This window comes from Syngnathus leptorhynchus, chromosome 17, assembly GCF_054491065.1.
Source record: "Syngnathus leptorhynchus isolate UIUO chromosome 17, UIUO_Slep, whole genome shotgun sequence".
NCBI classification, from domain to species: Eukaryota; Metazoa; Chordata; class Actinopteri; order Syngnathiformes; family Syngnathidae; genus Syngnathus; species Syngnathus leptorhynchus.
In genome coordinates, this window is record NC_141211.1 from 2,606,312 (window position 1) to 2,625,401 (window position 19,090).

Below are 19,090 nucleotides of genomic sequence, written 5' to 3' on the forward strand. Positions count from 1 at the left end.
CAAGCTGAGATAAGACAGCTAACTCGTGGTACGCCTTGCGGTAACAAAAAGAACGGATGAAAATGATATCGGAAAAGCACAAAAATGTGATTGCCGTGATAAAGGGGAAAAGCGTGAAATTGATTTATATGACGGCCTTAATGTATTCAGCCAAAAGTAGAAAAGCAACAGCAATACAAAAAAAATAGATTAAATGTATTGTATTCATATGTCAGGTTTTTTCTTATTATGTTAGCTTAGTGGCTGTTAGCTTGCTAGCATTTGATCAATTTTCATTTCATATTTCATACCTAACCTGATAACATGGCATGATGTGAAATGTTATCTTGCGAACAATTATCTCAGAGTAGCAGCTGTTAGCATTTTAGCGCTTCTCATTTCAAATAGTAGCTTCTTGAACTTTTTCGTGTTATCTTGTTATAATGTACCTCAGCATAGCAGCTATGAGCATGTTAGCATTTGATCAATTCCCAGATTCACCTCCTACATACTCTCCTGCTTTCTGCCTTCTTGATAATTTGCAACATAAATCTCGACAGTTTGTCGAGCGATAGCAAGTACGACCGCTATGGCTCTCATGCCTAAAAATCCCTCATTCCCCGAGCCAAGATACGGGCGGGGGAAGAAAAAAAAAACCAGATAAATATCAGCCGTAAAGACGCGGCAGATGGTGTGCAGCTGTTTGCACCAGCAAAAACATGACAATTTGTATTCAGCGCGGGCGGATTAGCGGCCGTATGAATGTTGTATTAAACGTATGGAAATGAAAGCACAAAGCAGTTGCACAAAGCACTTAACGCTAAATATGTTCCGCTGCATGTTTTACCTTCTCATTAAATCAGGAAAAGTGCAACGTTGCCTGGTAGAGCAGGTGAAATCAGCTCATTTGCCTTTCTATAAATACGCCGCATTCATTTGCTCCCTTACGTTTCCCACACCAATTATCAAGTTGCTGTCTAATACTTTTCTTTGCTACCGATCATCAACAATTACTAACGGCAGAATTGAAACATCTTTTTGATCTTGCAGGAGTTTTACTTGTTTGCTGTCGAGAATAGAAGGTCATCATCAAAACTCAAGAATAGGTCTGCAAAAGTAAACAGTCAAGAAAGAGCCAAGAATCGCATCACATCAGCCAAGAAGCAAAAAAGTACATCATGTCCTCCATTTACATTCCAAACGACAATAAAGACCCCCAAAAAAGAGAGAGCGATCCCAGACGAACGAGGCTATGATTACAAATCACAACACGTCCCCGAAGTGGAATTTGCGGCCCGCCGAGAAAGGCTTCGCTCTGCTCCATCTTCTGCGGCTTTGACGACCAGGCAGATTTTCATGCCGGATTGCGCCCGCGATATAGATGAAATATTACAATCGCTACTAAAGCGTCTGTGGGGTCCTCTTTGGCTTGACATTATGGAGACAAAAGCACTTTCATACACGATTAGCGAAGCAGCGTTAGCCGGGTGTCAGTGGCGTCGGAAAGGCCAGCAGATAAACAAGTGACTTATTAGCTTGTTTGCCGTGTCTGGCGTAAACACACAAACGCACCCTCACCACATAGTTACAGTTTCGCTACCTCCCCCAACAATAATAAATGATAAACTCAAGGACTGGCAAGCGCTTGACATCAAACGCTAACAACGTTGCTTCGATTTTCCAATAACGTGATGAGGACTCGACACGTCCCGCAGACCGTGGGAAGATTGCCTAAACGTACAAGAGATGTGCCGACAGATTTCAATTATAGACGGCATACGCAAAAAAAAAAAGGGGGGGGGGTATCATTAAAAAGGAAAGCAAAAATATTATGACCAAAAATATTTAAAATAATTCGGGGATATCTGAAAAACAAAAAACGCACGCAAACCGTCCCATTTATTGACTCGACTTCATTTTGAGTGCAAAAATAGATCCCTTTCCCACCAAACCGTCCTTGCCACTAATTACAGCAACATTTGCCTCCTCACAATTGATGGAAAATGTGTTTGTTTGTACAATAAGCCTCCCGTTGTTAGTCCTTGCGATTTCCAAGTTCGTCAAGTAGCTCGCGCACAGAAAAGAAAGTTCAGGCAAAGTTCAGTTAGCATTTGACTTAAAAAAAAAAAAAAATCGTTGTGCTTTTTAAACCAAACACAGGGGGGAAAAAAATGTGAAAGGCGAGGGTGGAGGGTATGAAAATATAGCTGAGAATGTTGCTCGCTAAAAGAGGAATACGCCGCTAACCTCATTGATGATGCACTCTTATTACATGCTAATGTGATTGGACTGGAAATTCGAGGGAGGGGCAAGGGGTTAAGACCTCGGCAATCAGCGCAACTCAAGCACCACTTTTGTAAGGCTAGTCGTAAGAATTCCCACGTCTAAATTAGGTCAAATGAGAGAGACGCTTTTGAAGTCGAAAAGATGTCGTGCAAAAGCATTGAGCTGACTCCAACTGCCCGTCACCATTCTTTCAAACAGCAACAGAGTGCAAAATAAAAAATCCAACATTCCGATCACACGGGAAGCCATTCATTCGTTTGGGTGACCCTCCCGCCCTGCCCCGGCGCCGTCGCTCCCCGTCACGCACCTGACAGCATCAATACGCCGTTGCAGAGACAGAAAACCGAGCGGAATTAGACTGTGTGAATAATTCATTAGCGCCGCCGCTCGCCTCCCATTCAAGTGACAGCGCTCGTGTTTAAATGATGAGTCGCCTCCCAGTCAGCACACAAAATAGCCAGGTACGTTTTTTTTTTGTCTTTTTGGATTAATATCATTTCTCTTAAACACACACACATAGACAAAGAGTCACTCCTTTACATGCACACACACTTTAGGGAGCGCCATCTTCCTTCCACCTGTCAACATCCCAGAGGCTCACTTGATGAGATCGCTCGCCTTCTGTTTTACATGCATCTTTCATTTATTCAATAGCTTCCTGTGTGTGTGTGTGTGTGTGTGTGTGTGTGTGTGTGTGTGTGTGTGTGTGTGTGTGTGTGTGTGTGTGTGTGTGTGTGTGTGTGTGTGTGTGTCAGCGTGTGTGTGTCAGCGTGTGTGTGTCAGCGTGTGTGTGTCAGCGTGTGTGTGTCAGCGTGTGTGTGTCAGCGGAGGAGGAGAGAAGATGAACGATGTCGAACAGAAATAGGGCAGTGGGAGGATGCCTGACGAGAAGGTCGAGAAAACACAGGTCAAGGGAGTGCGAAAGCAAGATTTAACAGCAATAAAATTGAGCCTTTACAATGACTTAGGGTGGGGGTGGCAATTTATGCAAATCAAGGAAAATGGGAATAGATGACAGATTTTTAGTCATAAATACTCTGGTTTATTGTTTTCGTCATATTAAAAAATCCGGGTAAAGTAAGGCAAAAATAATACTAGATAAATTGAAGCTCAAGGACAAAGCAAGAACCATAAGGGGCAAAAAAAAAAAAAAAAAAGTACAGGTCATCAATGTGGGGTGAGACTTTCCGAGAGTGGATGAGTGCTGGTGGGAGCTTCTGAGGGAGCACCACTGAGCGGTCAGCTTTTTGTGTGTGCGTACGAGCGAGCGTGTGTGTGTGTGTAGCAACAGGAAGCGACAGCAGCGGGCAGAGCTTGGATGCGCTCCAAAAAGTGCGGCGAGGATTTGGGGAATGTCCAAAGAGCCGCTGAGTTTCTCCACTCCAACCGGGCTAATAAGTAGCCTCGAGCCTCATGCAGATTTTGATGGATCCCATTCAACAACGTGTTTACAGAGGAAATGCCACAGGCCACGTGAACACACTTGACTTGAAATAATCTACAGTCACAGATTAAATGTCTCCTTTTGCCACTTATTCGAGATTATGGCCTCCAAATAATCCATTAAAAAAAGTTAGAAAATAAATCCAGGTGGGTTCAGCCAAGGGCTGCGAGAGGAACACTCAGCTTCAATCACATCATCATCCATAATGGATGACCAATGTAAATATCTCATGAAGGCGCGTCATGGAGAGAATGAGTCTGTGCTTAACACACACACACACACACAGGGCAGCTGTTTATGTAATATTGATGTGCTTAATGGATGTTACGTGTGAACGTCGTCTTGCTCCCGCATTTTGTCTCGACTTAAAAAGCACGGCTCGTCATTTTACATTCCATTGACTTACTTTCTTAAACGAAAAAAAAACCAAAAAACCTTCGTCTTTGTGTACACCGAAACTTCTTCAAATAGGGGCAAAATTCCTTCGTTGTTATTGTTCGACTATTTTGAGCTACAAAAGCGACAAATCAGTTGGGAGGTTGCTAGACGTTCTGTTGACTGTTGTGGCTGCTGACCATCAACTTGAAGACATGCGCCACGCTGTCAGGGCGGCGATGATACGATGAGCCCTCGCGGGGGTCGGGCTAAAAGCGCCGAGCATAGTGCCCCGACGGAGTCATCAATCATTCAGGAGGAACCAGGGTCAGACAAAGTGCGCCATCGTTTTTATTTATATGACGGGACGACGTCCGCCGGCGTCATAAAATTTGCAAAAGGCCGTTAGCCATCCACCGACAATAGCTCTCGGAGTAAGAAAAGAAGGTTGCCGAGTCCATCGCTCTGGATGGTTGCCACCGTTACCTGCCGGAATGGCAGCCCCCAAAAAACTCACCCAAACTTTCTGTGGGACCTGACACACATTTCGCATTTTGTCCGCTCTTCTGTTTTACGCAGCAATGGCGATAGTTAATCAGGTCCAGCTTTGCGGGGGGTTTGCGTGACTTGAGATTTGCATTTTTATGGAGTTCCGGTGGCCTTGGCTCGCCCTTAACTCTGTGTGAACACAACAGCCAGGAGATAGGGACGTTAATTAGGGAACGGCAGTCGCGGCAGCACAATGGCGACGGGTGCTCAATGGCTCCTTTGCCTTATCGCTAATGGGCTCAAATTGATTAATGGACACGACTGCGAGCGGGAATGCTGAGCCCGACGTTCCTTTTGATTAAGAAATTAATCGTTTTAAGAGTTGAAATTCATCATCAGAAAAAAAAAAATGCAATCATTTAAGGTTTTTTTTCTTTTAGGTGGCCAGACATTTCAAGGTCCTTTGTGTGGACACCCTTCTTATTTCCAAAATGGCTACGCTGTAAATAGAAAGTTGTTCTTCAAACTCATATGTATTGTATGATAGTCTACCTAGCAACAGCGCACGCTCGGTCATATTTAATAGCCATGCAGTGATTATGGAAGTCAATTATGGATGCAAAGTTCATCAAATCATGTATGATTAAAAACATACAACTTGATGAATATTGTGATTATTACAGATGAGCAGCTTTGTATGCGTATTTTATCAGCACGCCAACGCCGCTTTGCGTGAACATATAATTGGAGTAATCAATCACATACCAACGAACGCACACGCCAATAGGCGCAAATACACGCACGTGACCTCCAAGCCGCCCGGGAATAGCATCATTTGTTTAGCCAGCAGGTTTCTCATTGAAGAATTATGAAGGGACGCTGCGCCGCATAACGGCTTATCTCCACATCATTAGTAACAGCACACGCTTGACTCATCTTAATCATGACGCCGCTCCGGTTCTTATTAAAACAAAAATGTCATGCTTGGATTGTGATTGATACAGCAGAAGTCGCTAAAAAAAAATAGGAAAGTTGTCATTTCTGCTGGTTAAGGATTGCCGTTGTAGTTGAAATGTACTTTGGGGCACAAATGATTGTGCCCTATAGATTCCGCCTAGCAACAACTACTGTACATACAGTAGTTGTGTCATCTGCTGCTTTGTCGGGACCAGAACGGGGTGGAAAGCCCATTCCGCCGCCCTGTCAACGTAATAAGCCGTCTCTGCGCAAACAGTTTGCCAAACGTCAAATCGAGAGTGATATTTTGTCTCCCGCCGAGCATTTTCACACACAAGCCAAAGTGCTGTTGTGTCCGGAAAAAAACCCAAAAAACTGCACTGTGCCCTTAAAAATTGTAAGCTGTGCAGCATTTCCCGGTGACATTACATGCTGATCTCGCTTCCCTGATCCATACAGCTGCCGACGATGCAGGAGATGGATGGCTGCGAGGAGTCCCCGAACAATATAGGATGCGCTCAGCCGTATAATAAGTGATAAAAGCCCGTGTATTCGCCCTCCAGACTTTTTTTTTTTTTTCCACCCCCCGAAGCAGAGCTCAACGGGGGGCTCATTCCGTCGAGTAAGACGTGCTCAATCTTCTTTTTATACACCCTAAAAAGCAGCAATCTGGCCCCGCAAGTTTGCCTTGAATGATGGCCACGCGAGCCGAGTGCCACGCAAACGTAGAAGCACTTTGTCACTTTCACCCCCGGCCGGCGCACGCCGTCTGCCCTTCAACTCGCCGTCAAGAACAAAACTGGCCTATTTTTCCATCACGTGAGCGTTTTAGAACATCAGATAATCCCGTCGAACGTGACAAAAAAGGTACGTGAAAAAGGGAAAGCGTGTTTTGCAAACACTGAAAACAATTAAGTCGATAATGAGACGAACAAATGTGTTTTGTAAACACCAATGACAATTTTGTCAACGAGCGTAGCTGGCTTTCGCAAATAAAGATGGTTTGCTCAAACAATTAACAAACCGGTTCTCACTGACGACCATCGTGAACCTCCGACGTCCAATTAAACAAACATATCTGGATTCATTAAAATAAAAAAAATGGCTGCTATTTATTGCGGAAGAAACAAAAGACTGAAAAGCGAATACTGAAAAATGTCCTTGCTCGAGGGCGCCGCTCTACCAGCCATCGGCGCACCCCCAATCCCCCTTTAGGATTTTCATCTCTCCAATAACGGGACCTTCCCAAATAGCTTGGAGATTGCGCACGGCTCTTTTAGAACTTAATTACACCGTAAAATAGTGGCGTTTACGCGCCGTAAAAGACGGCGCCGGGTGATTTGGGCTGCATTCTAATGGAGTCGTTGTCTTTATTTGATCACGTGATCTGCCCGTTGTTAATGCAGAGCAAGCAGATTGCGTAAACACGCAATGCACAAAAAGTTGAGCCTTCAAATGTGTATTTTCCGTAAAGGTCCAGCAGGTTTCCCTTTTGGGAGAAGACAAACAATATTGAGCTGGGTTATTGGAAAATATACAAAAATTGATCATAAACCGGCACACAAAAGGCCACGAGCCGCTCCGAAATCAATGATCACGCAGACGTTTATCACTGTAAACCGAACCGAGAAAATGACTGATCGGCCATTTGGACGAACAAACAAACGTCAAAGCGGAGTCGTCGTGAAATAAAGGCTAATCGTGTCATCGGTACTGATTGTTTGTAATCAAGATTGATCTTTCTGGCATTATGCGTTGAAATGAACAAAGCACGCAGGTTTGTCATGGCCGATCAAAGGCGATTACAGGCTGGACCGTCCTCACTCATGATCCGTCACCTTGAATCAAGCCCGGTGATTGCGACTCATCGTGTGGCCGAGCAATCAGCCGCGCTCAAATATCAAAAAGGTTGATTTACCCCCCCACCCCCACCCCTCCGACTACCCTTACCCTCTAAAAATCTAAACTAAACTGCTCCTTTTTCAATATTTCCAAATGTCCATAGTCAGGATGGTTGTGATTGGACAATTAAGCAAAACAACGTCATCGGGGAATTATTGCTAAAAATGTGACTTCCCTCTGGAGAGATGCAGAGAGAAAGAGGGACAGCTCGGAGCGACAGCAGCAAGACCGACATTAGCATAGGTGTGATCGCTTGCAGAGACAAACGAAATGCGTCAACTTGGCATTGATTGTTACCATTCTCTCCGCTCTATTAAGACTCTTCTACAAACCAAGCAAATGTGCTTGTTGCTTTCCTCGTACTCACTGGCTCATTGTTTCACTTCTGTCTAATGGTTTTCAAATATTTAAAAGGTGTCTACTGGATGCAAATTGAAAGAAAAAAAAACATTTGAAGTAGTTTTACATTTGAAGTAGTTATGGGCTACGTCGAGTCGATGTAATTGCTTAACGGGGGAAAAAAAATGCTAACGAAGGTCGCCATTTCCATTCCGAGGCAGCGTGACTCCATTAAACTGCAGCTTCTGGCCGGCGGCCCACTGTGAACAAAGTCGGCGTGCTCGGACACCTCGCGCCTGGCTAGCCAGCATGCTTTAGCTTGGTCCTGGCAACGCTCAAAAGACCCCCTGAAGACATGAGCGTGGCATCGCTCCAGTCCAGCTGGAAATGTGTCTAGCGACTGAAACCCATCTGCAAAAAAGCAGCGGCTCATCTGTCAACATCCACTTTGTACTATGGGAAACATTCGCAAGGTTGTCGGGCGGGGGGCACGTAACGAACCGCCGTCAGCAAATACGGAAACAAAAAGTGGCCGGCAGACAACAACAGTGTTGCTTAACATATGCGACTTAATTGTATGGCAATTGTAGGGGTGAACTAGTTTTATCCTGTGCAACTTTTTGCGCAATTTATGGTTCTACACCAGAACTGCAGAAAAAAAAAGGCAAAAAGTTCCACTTCTATTTCCCTTTTTAAGGTTCCGTGCTTGACGTTGAAGAAAAGAAAGTAGGCAGCCCATTCTCTCAAAGCTAATCCTCCACAGCGGAGCCAGCCTCTGGGCAACTGCTTGGGAAGCAGGAGAGCTCTTTGGCTGTGAATCTCCCACCTGACAAAGTCGCTATAAACTTCACACAAGTCTCAAAGGTGCCTCGGGGAGTCGACCCGCGGGTTAGATGCAAGTACATCGTCCGGTCTGAGGTCGATAACAACTTGGCTCCTTGTCCACGGACTGAATGGTGGAAGGCTACGCGTTCACGTTTTAATTAAGGAGTTAATAAAAGGTCTCGGCTGGAGGTTATGGCTAGCATAACTATGGCGGTTGGGTTGAAGAGCCAACAGTAGGTTAGGGTTAGCATAAGTTGAGAACTTTAATAAAGGTTTAGAGATTGGGGGAAATGTTAGCATTTCCGTGAAGGAGCTAACGAGCAATCTCGCGTCAGGATTAGCATAACGGGATTTGGCTAACAACAAATATCACATGAGCGGAGGGCAAAACAAAACATTAGCATTCAGTGGGAAGAAATCCAGCAATCGACATTCAGGCAGCTAACATTCAGATGGCATCGGTTTGGTTATTACCATTTTCTTTCATCCTAGTCAAACGCTGCCAGGGTGAATTGCTGGTGCAGTGTGACACCTTGTAGATTTACCGCAAATGTCCACGTTACGGTTAGCGTGATTAGCATTTTGGTTCATCGACTGATTTGGTTCGTAGTCGAATTTTCCATCAAAACCTGCGAGGCAGCTAAATAGATGCAGCTTCTTTTTGAAAGTCCGACCGGCGGGGGTGGGTCGGGGTATTTTTTAAGATAAAAACAAGTTTTTCTTTGACTTGAAAGGGAATTAATGGGAGACAAAGTGCGCTGAATTCGAATGTCAGCAGACCTCCCGTGGGCTCAGATTAAGTATTTACAACTATATCCAAAGATAATGTACCATGATCTCAGCCACCCAGCCAGCCTGCACTCTCTCGAAATAACACTGAGATGGACTATTAATGATACATGAATGTAATTACATTTCTCCGAGCGCTTTTTGCCTAATAGACCCACAGAAGGATGTGGGGGCGCATGGTAATTAAAGACTTTAAGCTTCTTGGTAGCGGGCAGACATCGTTTTATGGCGTTCAGGCAAATAAAAGTGTGCATTTTCACTGGAGTGATTTAATGGCTCACAAAGTAAACACGAGAGAGAAGAAAGAAGGAAGGACGATGACCCACTGAGACAGCAAATCGAGCTTGGCCTAATTTTACCATTTTAGGCTAAAGAGTTAACAACAAGTATTGTGTTTGGGGTATTGTTAGCATCGTAGCATAACAGGCGCGTTCTGGTTAATGCGCAAACAGGTTAGTTGAGTACGCATCTCTGCCTCTCTCAGGAAGTTCGGAATGGGTGAATGGAAAGGGAGTCGCATTTGTTTTTTTCACTGCTCGAAGGCGACGTGAACGATTGCCACAAAGACAATGATCGGACAATCAGACGGGGAGCTAGCTGGCTATAAACGTCGGTGGAGTGCCGTTCAATCAGCCGCCACGCGCCATTATGACGTCCTAATGGAACCTTGTAGTGTTTCATGGCCATCTTAGGAATAGCAATGCATGATACCTCAAGTTTTGTCACGATTCAAGTACCTTACACAGGACACAATTGAATGATATGCTTGGCAAAAATACTGATCTATTTTTTGTAAGAATCTAAAAAAATAATACAGAATAAATATTACGTAATAAATAAATGATGAGAATATTTTGTGATGTGTTTTGCCACACATCTTAATTGAAATATTTTTGGTCATAATTCCAAAAAGTCGTTTTCATTAACAAAATAATAGACAGGTGGCGAACTACGGCATCGAATTTTGCACTGACGTTTTGTTACAAACTGCTGGCTGCGGGGTTTTTTTTATTTCCGTTTCGGTAGGCAAAAGTGGTTCTGAAGGCTCTAACCTCTTGGTGCTTTTTCCACCTTGGCACAAATTGCCCCCCCCCCCCCCCCCCCCCCAGCCCGCCCTTCTGGGAATGACAGCTGAATTATCGTTTCTTTCTGCGGAGGGACAGCTCATTCTGCCACGTCAAAATAAGCACCCGAGCCAGCATCTGATTCCCGCCGCATCCTAACTGCCACTGCTTAGTGTGGCTAGTAGCAATTTCATTACCCTCTGTCTTCCCCCAACGCTGACGTCCTTAACCGATGGCACCCGCCCCGACTCGCGAGGATCCTCGGCGGTCGCACCTGTGGCGCCGCCATTACGCCATTGCTATTTGCGCAAATTGCTCCATTTGTGTTTGAATACCAAATGCCGTTTCGGGAGATCGTATCTCGTCGCCCCCTTAATGGAGCCGTTACCACGGCGGGTCTTTGCCGGGCGGAATGCTAACAAAAGCAAACATCCCGTTGCTAAGTGTTCTGTTATTGGGGAACTGAATTAAGCTCCAGTGTGGAATAGAGAATCAAGAATGCGTCACTTTGAAGTCGCAAATTATCCTAATTACAGTCAACGAGTGAAAACACCATATGTCCATATGTAGCAAATTTGAATCAAGCAAGTACTGAAGAATGAGTAGTCGGCCTTGCAAGTATCATCGGAATTCAGGACAAAGCCGCCAAAGAATAACAAAAAAAATCCAACCCAGACAAAAGTAAAATCAAAACAAACGGAATGCTGATTGTTTTACATCGCATTAGAAGTCATCAAAACAACTCGACTGTCAAGTGTGACCAGTTTTGTTGACCCGCTTTTATTGCAATCCGCCCGCCTCCATCTGGATGTTATTTACCACACGCTCAATAATACATTATTCATCCATCTCATTCTGAGGGAAGCGGCACCTGCAGTTTTTTTTTTGTTTTTTTTCAATTAATCTTCATGCATTTGAAAACAGCTCCCTCAGATCACACGCTTTCATAAATAGATTCTTGTATACGCGGCGTCACTGTGAAGCTATTCTCGGACACTCAAAGGATATAGCTGGTCTTTGATGCGCCTTTTCATTGGCAACTGAAAGGAAAGGAAAATAATGTAAAAATGTGAGTGGTGCGATTTTACTAGAATGTTTTTTCATTAAATAAAGCAAATAATAAAATAAAAGAATATAATCATTTTCACTTGTTAAAATTCTCACTATTTTTGCAACGCTAGAATTAGAATAAAAAAAAAAGTGGAATTACGGTGGCCTTTGAGTGTCTAAAAGGCTGCTGCACTGGATGATACCGGGCTATATTTAGAATTGGAATTATTATATTTTTCTCAGTAAAACTCATCATTGTGGCTTTGAACACAATGACAACATCCTTGTTGGGAGTTACGCGAGAACACCCCTTAAGTGTTGTCGCGAAACAATTAATTCACCAATTAATGAGCTGTCAGGTTTGTAGTGGCGCGTGCCAGACAGTGCCAGACAGGTGGCAAGGCTGGATGCGGGCCAGCCGCCTAATAGAGATCGCTCGTCTCGGACGTGACAGCTGGCGACGCCGACGTGAAGGCGGCGGCATCGTTGTCGCAAACGTGCGTCGTTTGGCTAACAACTGGAGCCTTTAAACACGCCTTAAAAAGAAACAGCCACTATAAACAAAAGGATTAAATACCCACCCCCAAAAAAAACAATTACGGAATTTCCAACTTATTTTTGTCATTTATATATTTGGGTAACATTGTGAGCCTTCAAATTGCGTCATTTATATTGATTAAAATGTTAAACAATATTTTCTAATGTCCACGTCAACTTTGTCCTGTAACTGCTCCCTTCCCTTCCGCCCTCCCGGCCGTCTTAGCTGAATTAATTTTTACCGCTGGAACTCGGACAAGTTTAGCGAGGCCCTGTCGTAAATCTCACCGGCGAGGAAGAGGAGGAGTGATTTCATTAAGCCGAGCGACCATAAAGATCACCCTGACATCCCGAGACCTTATCAAAGTCGTAAAAGTGAAATGAAGCTTTGTTCAACGCCCGCTCACCGACAAGAAAGGAAATTGACAAAATGAACTAGCGGCTAGCGCCACGAGCTAACACACGCTCGCAAATAGGTGACTACAGAGGTCCGTCACAAAAACACTGCATAATTCTGGCCGTGATCAATCTATGACCGCGTCAAACTCTTGAGTATCCCGAATGACGCCGCAGAGCTCGGATAAATCAGCGTTTTGCTAACACCCCCCCCCCCCCCCCCCACGCAACCGTTTCACAGTGGGTGACATTTCAAAAGAATGATTTGTGTTGAAATGTCACAATATCCGCATGGCGGAAAAGCGCCACTTCCTGCAAAAGTGGGCCAGCGTGATGAATGCCATTGCCGTCACGTGACGCAAACAAATCGGAGGAAGAATTGGAATACAAAGAGATGAGAACGCGGCTAACTCGACATGCACAGAGCGTAGCGGCGGCGACAGGAGGATGTTGCTTGGCATACAAATAGGCGGGAAAGTAATTAGTCCCAGGGGGGAAATTGGCAAATTCCAAAATGTCTTTCCTGGCGTCACAAATAAATACAGATATTTTCTAAAAAAACAAAAAACAAATCATGGCTTCAATATGATGAAGCCACACACATTAGGGGCTATTAGCATTAGCAACACCTGAGCTAGCTAATGGAAGTCACTACGAGAGCAACGTCCCAAATAAAATCTGCCGAATAATGCTGACTCGACAAGTTAGGCTATCAAAAATCAATTTGCGCATCCAACAACACTGCAGCTCTGCTTAGCTTTTTAACTTTGATGTTGCTTTTTAGCGTACAAACTCAAATCTATCTATATATTACGAGTATTTGGAGATGTGGATGAAAATGCCAAAAGTGAAAACAACAGTAACGCGAACGTGGTGACACAAAACTGTCGTCTCCGAGCGTCACCTCCAGGGCATTCTTTTATTGTCATCTTGCATGTGTGTGTGCTTGTTATAAATTCACACCCTGCTGCCTGTCGACGTGTGTCAGAGAGACACCTGTTTCCTGTCGGGATTCGCGCAACTTGAGCGCTCGTGTAATATCGTAGCAGGCAGGTGTTTTTTTTGCCAGGAAATACGAGCGCAATTAGCGCCCAGAAAACAAAAATAAACAAGGCACCTGACTAAAATCAGGACTTTCATCGCACAACTCCACTCGGCTGTCGATGCGCTAAAACAAACACGGCGGGTCGGGCCCGGCGAGAGCGAGCGAGTGAACGACTGGCGGAAGTCGACGGATAAAAGTTGACATGAGTTTGACGGGAGGGAAAAAAGAACAGGATGGCAGGCAGGCAGATGTTGCAAAAAACGAACAGAGGAGTTGTGAATTCTCGTGAGAATTTCGGTTCACACTACGAATAAAGTCAGCTCTGAATAGCAGATTTAAATGCGTGATTACAAATTCTACGGAAAATGACACAAAAACGATATCACCGTCGGTAAATTAGTCAGGGCAAAACTTGAGGTCGCAACCCAACATCGTTTGCAAAGCCCAACTGGGCAAATTCCAAGCAACTATCTTTTGGAGTTCACCTTTGGAAGACTTTCGGGTGAGAAATGTGAGTTTTTCCAGCCCATAAAACATCCGCTGGCTTTTATGAAGGTCGTTTTGTATTCACAGCCGGCGATATGAAAAGGCAAAGTGAGCGTCGCGCTACAAGTGAGATGAAGCAAAAATAATACAGAGCGCCGAGGTGTCGCCGCCACTTGCGAAACTGCTGTTTGATTTAAACACAGCGCGTGTACTCACATTGATCGATGCTCCCGGCCGCTTCGACCCTCTCCTGCAAACACACACACACACACACACACACACACGGGTTGTTATTACTACTGCAAACGGATAACAATTTGTGCCCCCCTCCCAAAAACAAAAACGACCCATGTGTCAATTTGGAGTTCTAAAAACGTCCAATAAACAAACACGCTTCTGTATGCTGTCTGATTAGTTTGCCAAAAGAGAATAAATCAATCATGAACTATTTTCACCAAGCTAATCCATCTCCATCCCATCGCGATTCCCCCGGTGGCGTTTACTGCAAACGTCGAGACCTGGCTCTTATCTAATTCGTCTGGGCTCCGACGGGGCTTCCTAATGAGCTGAGTGAAATGAAGCCAAAGGAAGCGCGGCGTTGAGTTTTTCAAATTGGAGGTAAGCTACGTGTTTCAAGAGATAGCCCTCGCCGCCATTTCCCCACCTGACACCGCCACGCCATTTTAACACGGCAATCATCCAAAGGGCAACGCTCGGCTGGCCTCAATTTCGCTCCAGGTGAGAGCTCGTCAAGCCACGTGCGACGGTTAGCTCGGAATAAACGTGCCAGGCGTGAGCCAAAACGAGGGTTCTTTCCAATTGAATTATAGCAATGGAGCAAAATATTGGACGACCTTAAACACAAAATTTGAGCTTTTTTTTTTCGGTTGTTTAGATGTTCAGTCATGGATAAAATATTTTTCTGAATGGTTCGCCCTCTTAAGACCAATTTGGTCAGGTAGATAAACGAGGTGTTCAACCTCAAGTTATTAAACATGATCGAGGTGCAAAAGAGGTCAAAGCGCTTTGATTAAAGCGTGCGCGGCGCATTTCACGCTCATAAAAAATGCCAGCGCATATGACAAACATCGGCCAACGTCGGGAATACAAAAATGCAGCGTTTTCTCAGACAGAGAGAACCGACTCCATTTTATGTATAGCTCCAGTTAGAGCAAGTTTATAAAACCATCGTCGTAAATTCTCCGTTAAAGATGAAAGGCTCCGTTTCACTACAGCAGCCAAACAGTCTCATTGCTACCCACTTGGCTTTTTTTTTTATATACGAGATAGGGAAGCTCAAGGAAGGCCGATTTTGATCCGATTTAGTCATTTCTAATTGCAGTGACCCTGTAAAGTGAATTTAGCCATTTGTTTTGAATTGCAGGATGCGTGTTTGAAGATATTTGCGTAAAAACTCTTGTAGTCATCAATTGTGAAGAGGGTAAAAGAAGCAATAAGACAAAAGTTTTGAAAAATATAACAAGGCCTTAGGGTTCAACACAGATGTTGCGTTGTTATTTACCGTGGCTGGCGTTTCCAAAGATGTCTGCGAGTTGCTAGCAGCGCCCATCTCGCTTCTCCTGTGCCCTCCAGCCCAGCCGCTCCCCAACAGAGCGGCCAGAACCGCAGCACAAACAGCCAGGCTGCCCATCGGCGGCTTCCCTGCATGTGAGAATCAATAAAAGAAGAAAAAGTGATTCAGTTGCCTTTTCTGAGCCACTAGAATCGAGAAACAAAAGCCATTAATGCTTCATTCCAGGTATTCTAGCTTTTGACTACATTTTTTGTATTGTAGGATGTTCAGACTCCGGCTACTTAGTGACTCAAACATGGATTTTTGATGATTAATCTACCATCAAAACCACACAATAGACAGAATTCCTCATTCTCAATCTTTTTGTTATGTAAATTTATTATCACGCCGATCCCTGGGGCAAATGATGGATACAAAATGCAGATGACATGCTAACTTGCTATCGCGCTAACATCCATACAGTCGAGACCCAGCAAAATGTCAGCGGTTTTGGTCTGAAGCAGATTTTTACCCATTTTGATCACTATTAGGATCCTTCAAAGATGACTTTGTCCAATTGCTACCAGTTTTGATTCACAATTACTCGACAAATATACAAATGATTTAGATTTTGGCCAACTGGGCCAGTTTTTAAAAGTCACTTAGTCCATCAGATGTCATACATACAGTCTGCCATTTTAATTTCAGGCTAGTGGTGTTTCAGAGACAAAGTCATCCTAGACAGCCTCATTCTGATCCATTGTCAGTTTGGCCCGCCTTTCCTGGTGGCCTAGCACAAAGCCCGCCAAATTGCACTAAGCAGAGAAATTGTGAAATTAGTACTAATCAAAAGACTTCCAAGAGAGGAACAGGAAGCGAATGCTTCACTCTTTCGAGCAACTGACGTTGATGTCATTCGGCAGCCGTAAACGCCGCCGGGCGCTCGCTCTTGAAAATTAAGTGGCAAATGAGATCTGCCAGTCACTGTCTGTTAATGTGTGAGGCACGTACACACACACACACGCGCCGTACAAAACTCAAGTCCTATTAGCCCGACGCATGGACATCAAAACTTTCAAAAATATTGATTTTTCTTTGTTTTTACTTGTTTACCTTCACTCAGGTTTGAAAAATTGACTAAGTCACGTCTGAATATAGCGGACTCGCCTTTAGGATGTATCAGCTTCTTTTGGCCTTTGTGCTGACTGTTTTTTTTTTTAGGTCAATGTAAAATATTCATTTGCTACACTGCAAAGGTTTTTGAAGGGAGTGCACGGAAGCGCACGCAAACAGTTCATTGCCCACTGCAGGTGCGGGCAAGTCGGTTGCTAGCTACTATTGTACAGTTGATGATTCCAGTGGTTTGATAATAAATCATGTCCATTTGTCTTGCTTAGTAGATTCAATTTGAAATAACGAATTAGTTCTGTCATAACAAAAATGGTATTTATTGTTGTGTATCGTCTGTTAGCCTTCCTGACAGGAAATAGAGACACAGAAGGATGTAGTTTAACTCTTTGACTTGGATGTGACAACCATGCACTCATCTCATATCAGCTCTCCTGGATTCATCTTGAGCTTTTGGCAGTCCGGGGACGGAAGGGGCGCAAAAAAAAAAAAAAGTGACAGGTCAGCGTCAGCCTAGGGATCGCATGTTCTATACTCCTGCTTATCTCCCCCACGCCGCACATGAGCACTGGAGCTTTTTCACCCGGGCGGAAAGATAAGGTTATGAACTGTCACTCCACGTAATGGAAGCTCCGGCGTGGCACGCCGGCCCCTAGAGGACGGACGGAAAGTTGACGGCGTGTCAGTTTGAAGTGTTGACACTGCCTGCTGGAAGAGATTTTAGAGATCATGAACGCCCCCCCCCCCCCCCCCTCCCTTCTAATGCAGAAAAACTACTGTATATTTTGAAAAGTAATCCCAAATGAGAAAAAGAATACAATTCATTTCTATTTCCATGTGGATGGGAGGGTGTCATTTGACTCCAGAGCCACATCCCTTTGAGCAAGGAGGGATTCTCTTATCAACTGTCTGCAAATTCATTATCGTCTGACCTATAGCAGATGTAGCTTAAAGCGTCTGGACAGTTGAAAAAAAAAAGATGCAGTTCATCTCTTCTCCGGAGAAGACTAAGAAGCTACCGTGTTGCACTTTTTTTTTTTTTTTGTTTCACGCCTCGTCGACTCCCGCTCGACTGCTCTTTGTCGAAATTCTGGCAGCTAGTGGGACGTGTAAGTCGGACACGTCGGCGTTCCTCGGGGAGACTCGGTCGGGGGAACATCATGACGAGGGCTAAATCCTGGATTCCCCCAGGAGGGATAAAGATTGTGGGAGCTAAGGGGGCGGGGGGGGGGCTGGTGGGCCTGTTCTGTACCACCAGCACATGACAATGAAAGAAGTCTGTATCATCAATCAGTGACTCAAATATAGCACAGAAAATTGGAAATGATTTTTGTCACAAGAACACAGTCGACTTAACCGCAAACTTCCCCAATGCCAAAGACATCGCCATTTATTTTTGTCACACAAAATGACATTTGACTATATGGAACTAATATTTGGGAGGCAACCTTCCCGTCAACATGTTTTTCCCCGTGCTCTTGGTCACCCGCCTATTTGCCTGGAGCCGCCGAAGCGGGCCGAGTCACCAAAGGTCATTTGGGGAAGTTCAATATTAGTGAGCAGAATTTCAAGTGGCTACGGGGAAAACAGCAGCACAGCGGGCGGGTGGATGGGTGAAAAAAAAAGTCACCAGTGTCCCTGTGGGCCACTCAGAATCATTATTATTATTCAAACCAAGTGTCTGTGTGGCTTTCAATTTCAATATCTCACAGCAGGGTTCATCACGGTGTGTAGCTAAACAATGCCACTCACCATCTCTGTTATTGTTTTTAAACGTAGTACGGCTCATTAGATGCAAAAGCCAGAAAAAGTCAGGAAGAATCGTCACTGATATGAAAGCTCTTCAAAGCTTTAGTTGGCACGGCTGGGTTGGAACTACGAGGTCACATATCGGCTGGCGTCACACTAAAGCGCGTTTTGATTCGCCAGCGAGGTGAGTAAATAAAAGATGAGGTGGACAAGGAGAAAACTGGCTTGCCATCATCTCGGGTTGCTGCACGAGCTGCTGCGCCGTCGCCCTTCATCAAAATCAACAACCAAGGTGGGACGCATAACCGGGGAGGGACTGAAATACTTTTACTTTTTTTGTTCTAACAAACATGGAATGTGTTTTAAAACTTCAGGATGTAACCCAGTTTCGTAAAAAAAAAAAAAAAAATCAAACAAAGTCACCAAACTTTTTTTTTTGTTGCTGAAATTTAGTTATTTCCCTGATTACATCACCTGTCGCTAGGCAGAGGTCTTAGTGGCTGAAGTGGCGGAAACTGCCTTGTAAATTCGAAAAAGGACTGGTCATGGTCACCTGTTGCTAGGTAGAATTCATCGGGATGAAACATTTGCGACTCGGAAAAATGATGAACGTGCCAGTCAAGATCACTTGTATCGTAAAATCGGCAAGGTGGGACACTGCCCCACTTTGAGCCAGCAAAAAAAACAGGAAGTCTCCCAAAATCTCGAACATGTACACAAAACTAAATGTTTTAGCT

The 19,090-nt window shown here is 44.4% G+C and overlaps 1 protein-coding gene and 1 long non-coding RNA gene across 3 annotated transcripts in view; one reads left to right on the top strand and one right to left on the bottom strand.

Moving 5' to 3' along the window:
• The window catches only part of LOC147042968 (uncharacterized), a 49,867-nt gene extending 44,683 nt beyond the window's left edge, over positions 1–5,184 (top strand). For both annotated transcript variants that reach the window (XR_015068720.1, XR_015068719.1), the window contains one exon: positions 1,030–5,184. This is a non-coding gene — a long non-coding RNA (uncharacterized LOC147042968). The remainder of the gene's footprint in view (positions 1–1,029) is intronic.
• The window catches only part of fstl4 (follistatin-like 4), a 48,048-nt gene extending 29,607 nt beyond the window's left edge, over positions 1–18,441 (bottom strand). Inside the window, exons 1-3 of the mRNA XM_085936150.1 lie at positions 18,357–18,441; positions 15,486–15,625; positions 14,180–14,213 (exon numbers count right to left, since the gene is read on the bottom strand). Coding sequence (XP_085792276.1) covers positions 14,180–14,213; positions 15,486–15,625; positions 18,357–18,393 — 211 coding nt within the window. The 5' untranslated portion in view covers positions 18,394–18,441. The remainder of the gene's footprint in view (positions 1–14,179; positions 14,214–15,485; positions 15,626–18,356) is intronic.
• Between the last annotated feature and the right edge of the window lie 649 nt (positions 18,442–19,090).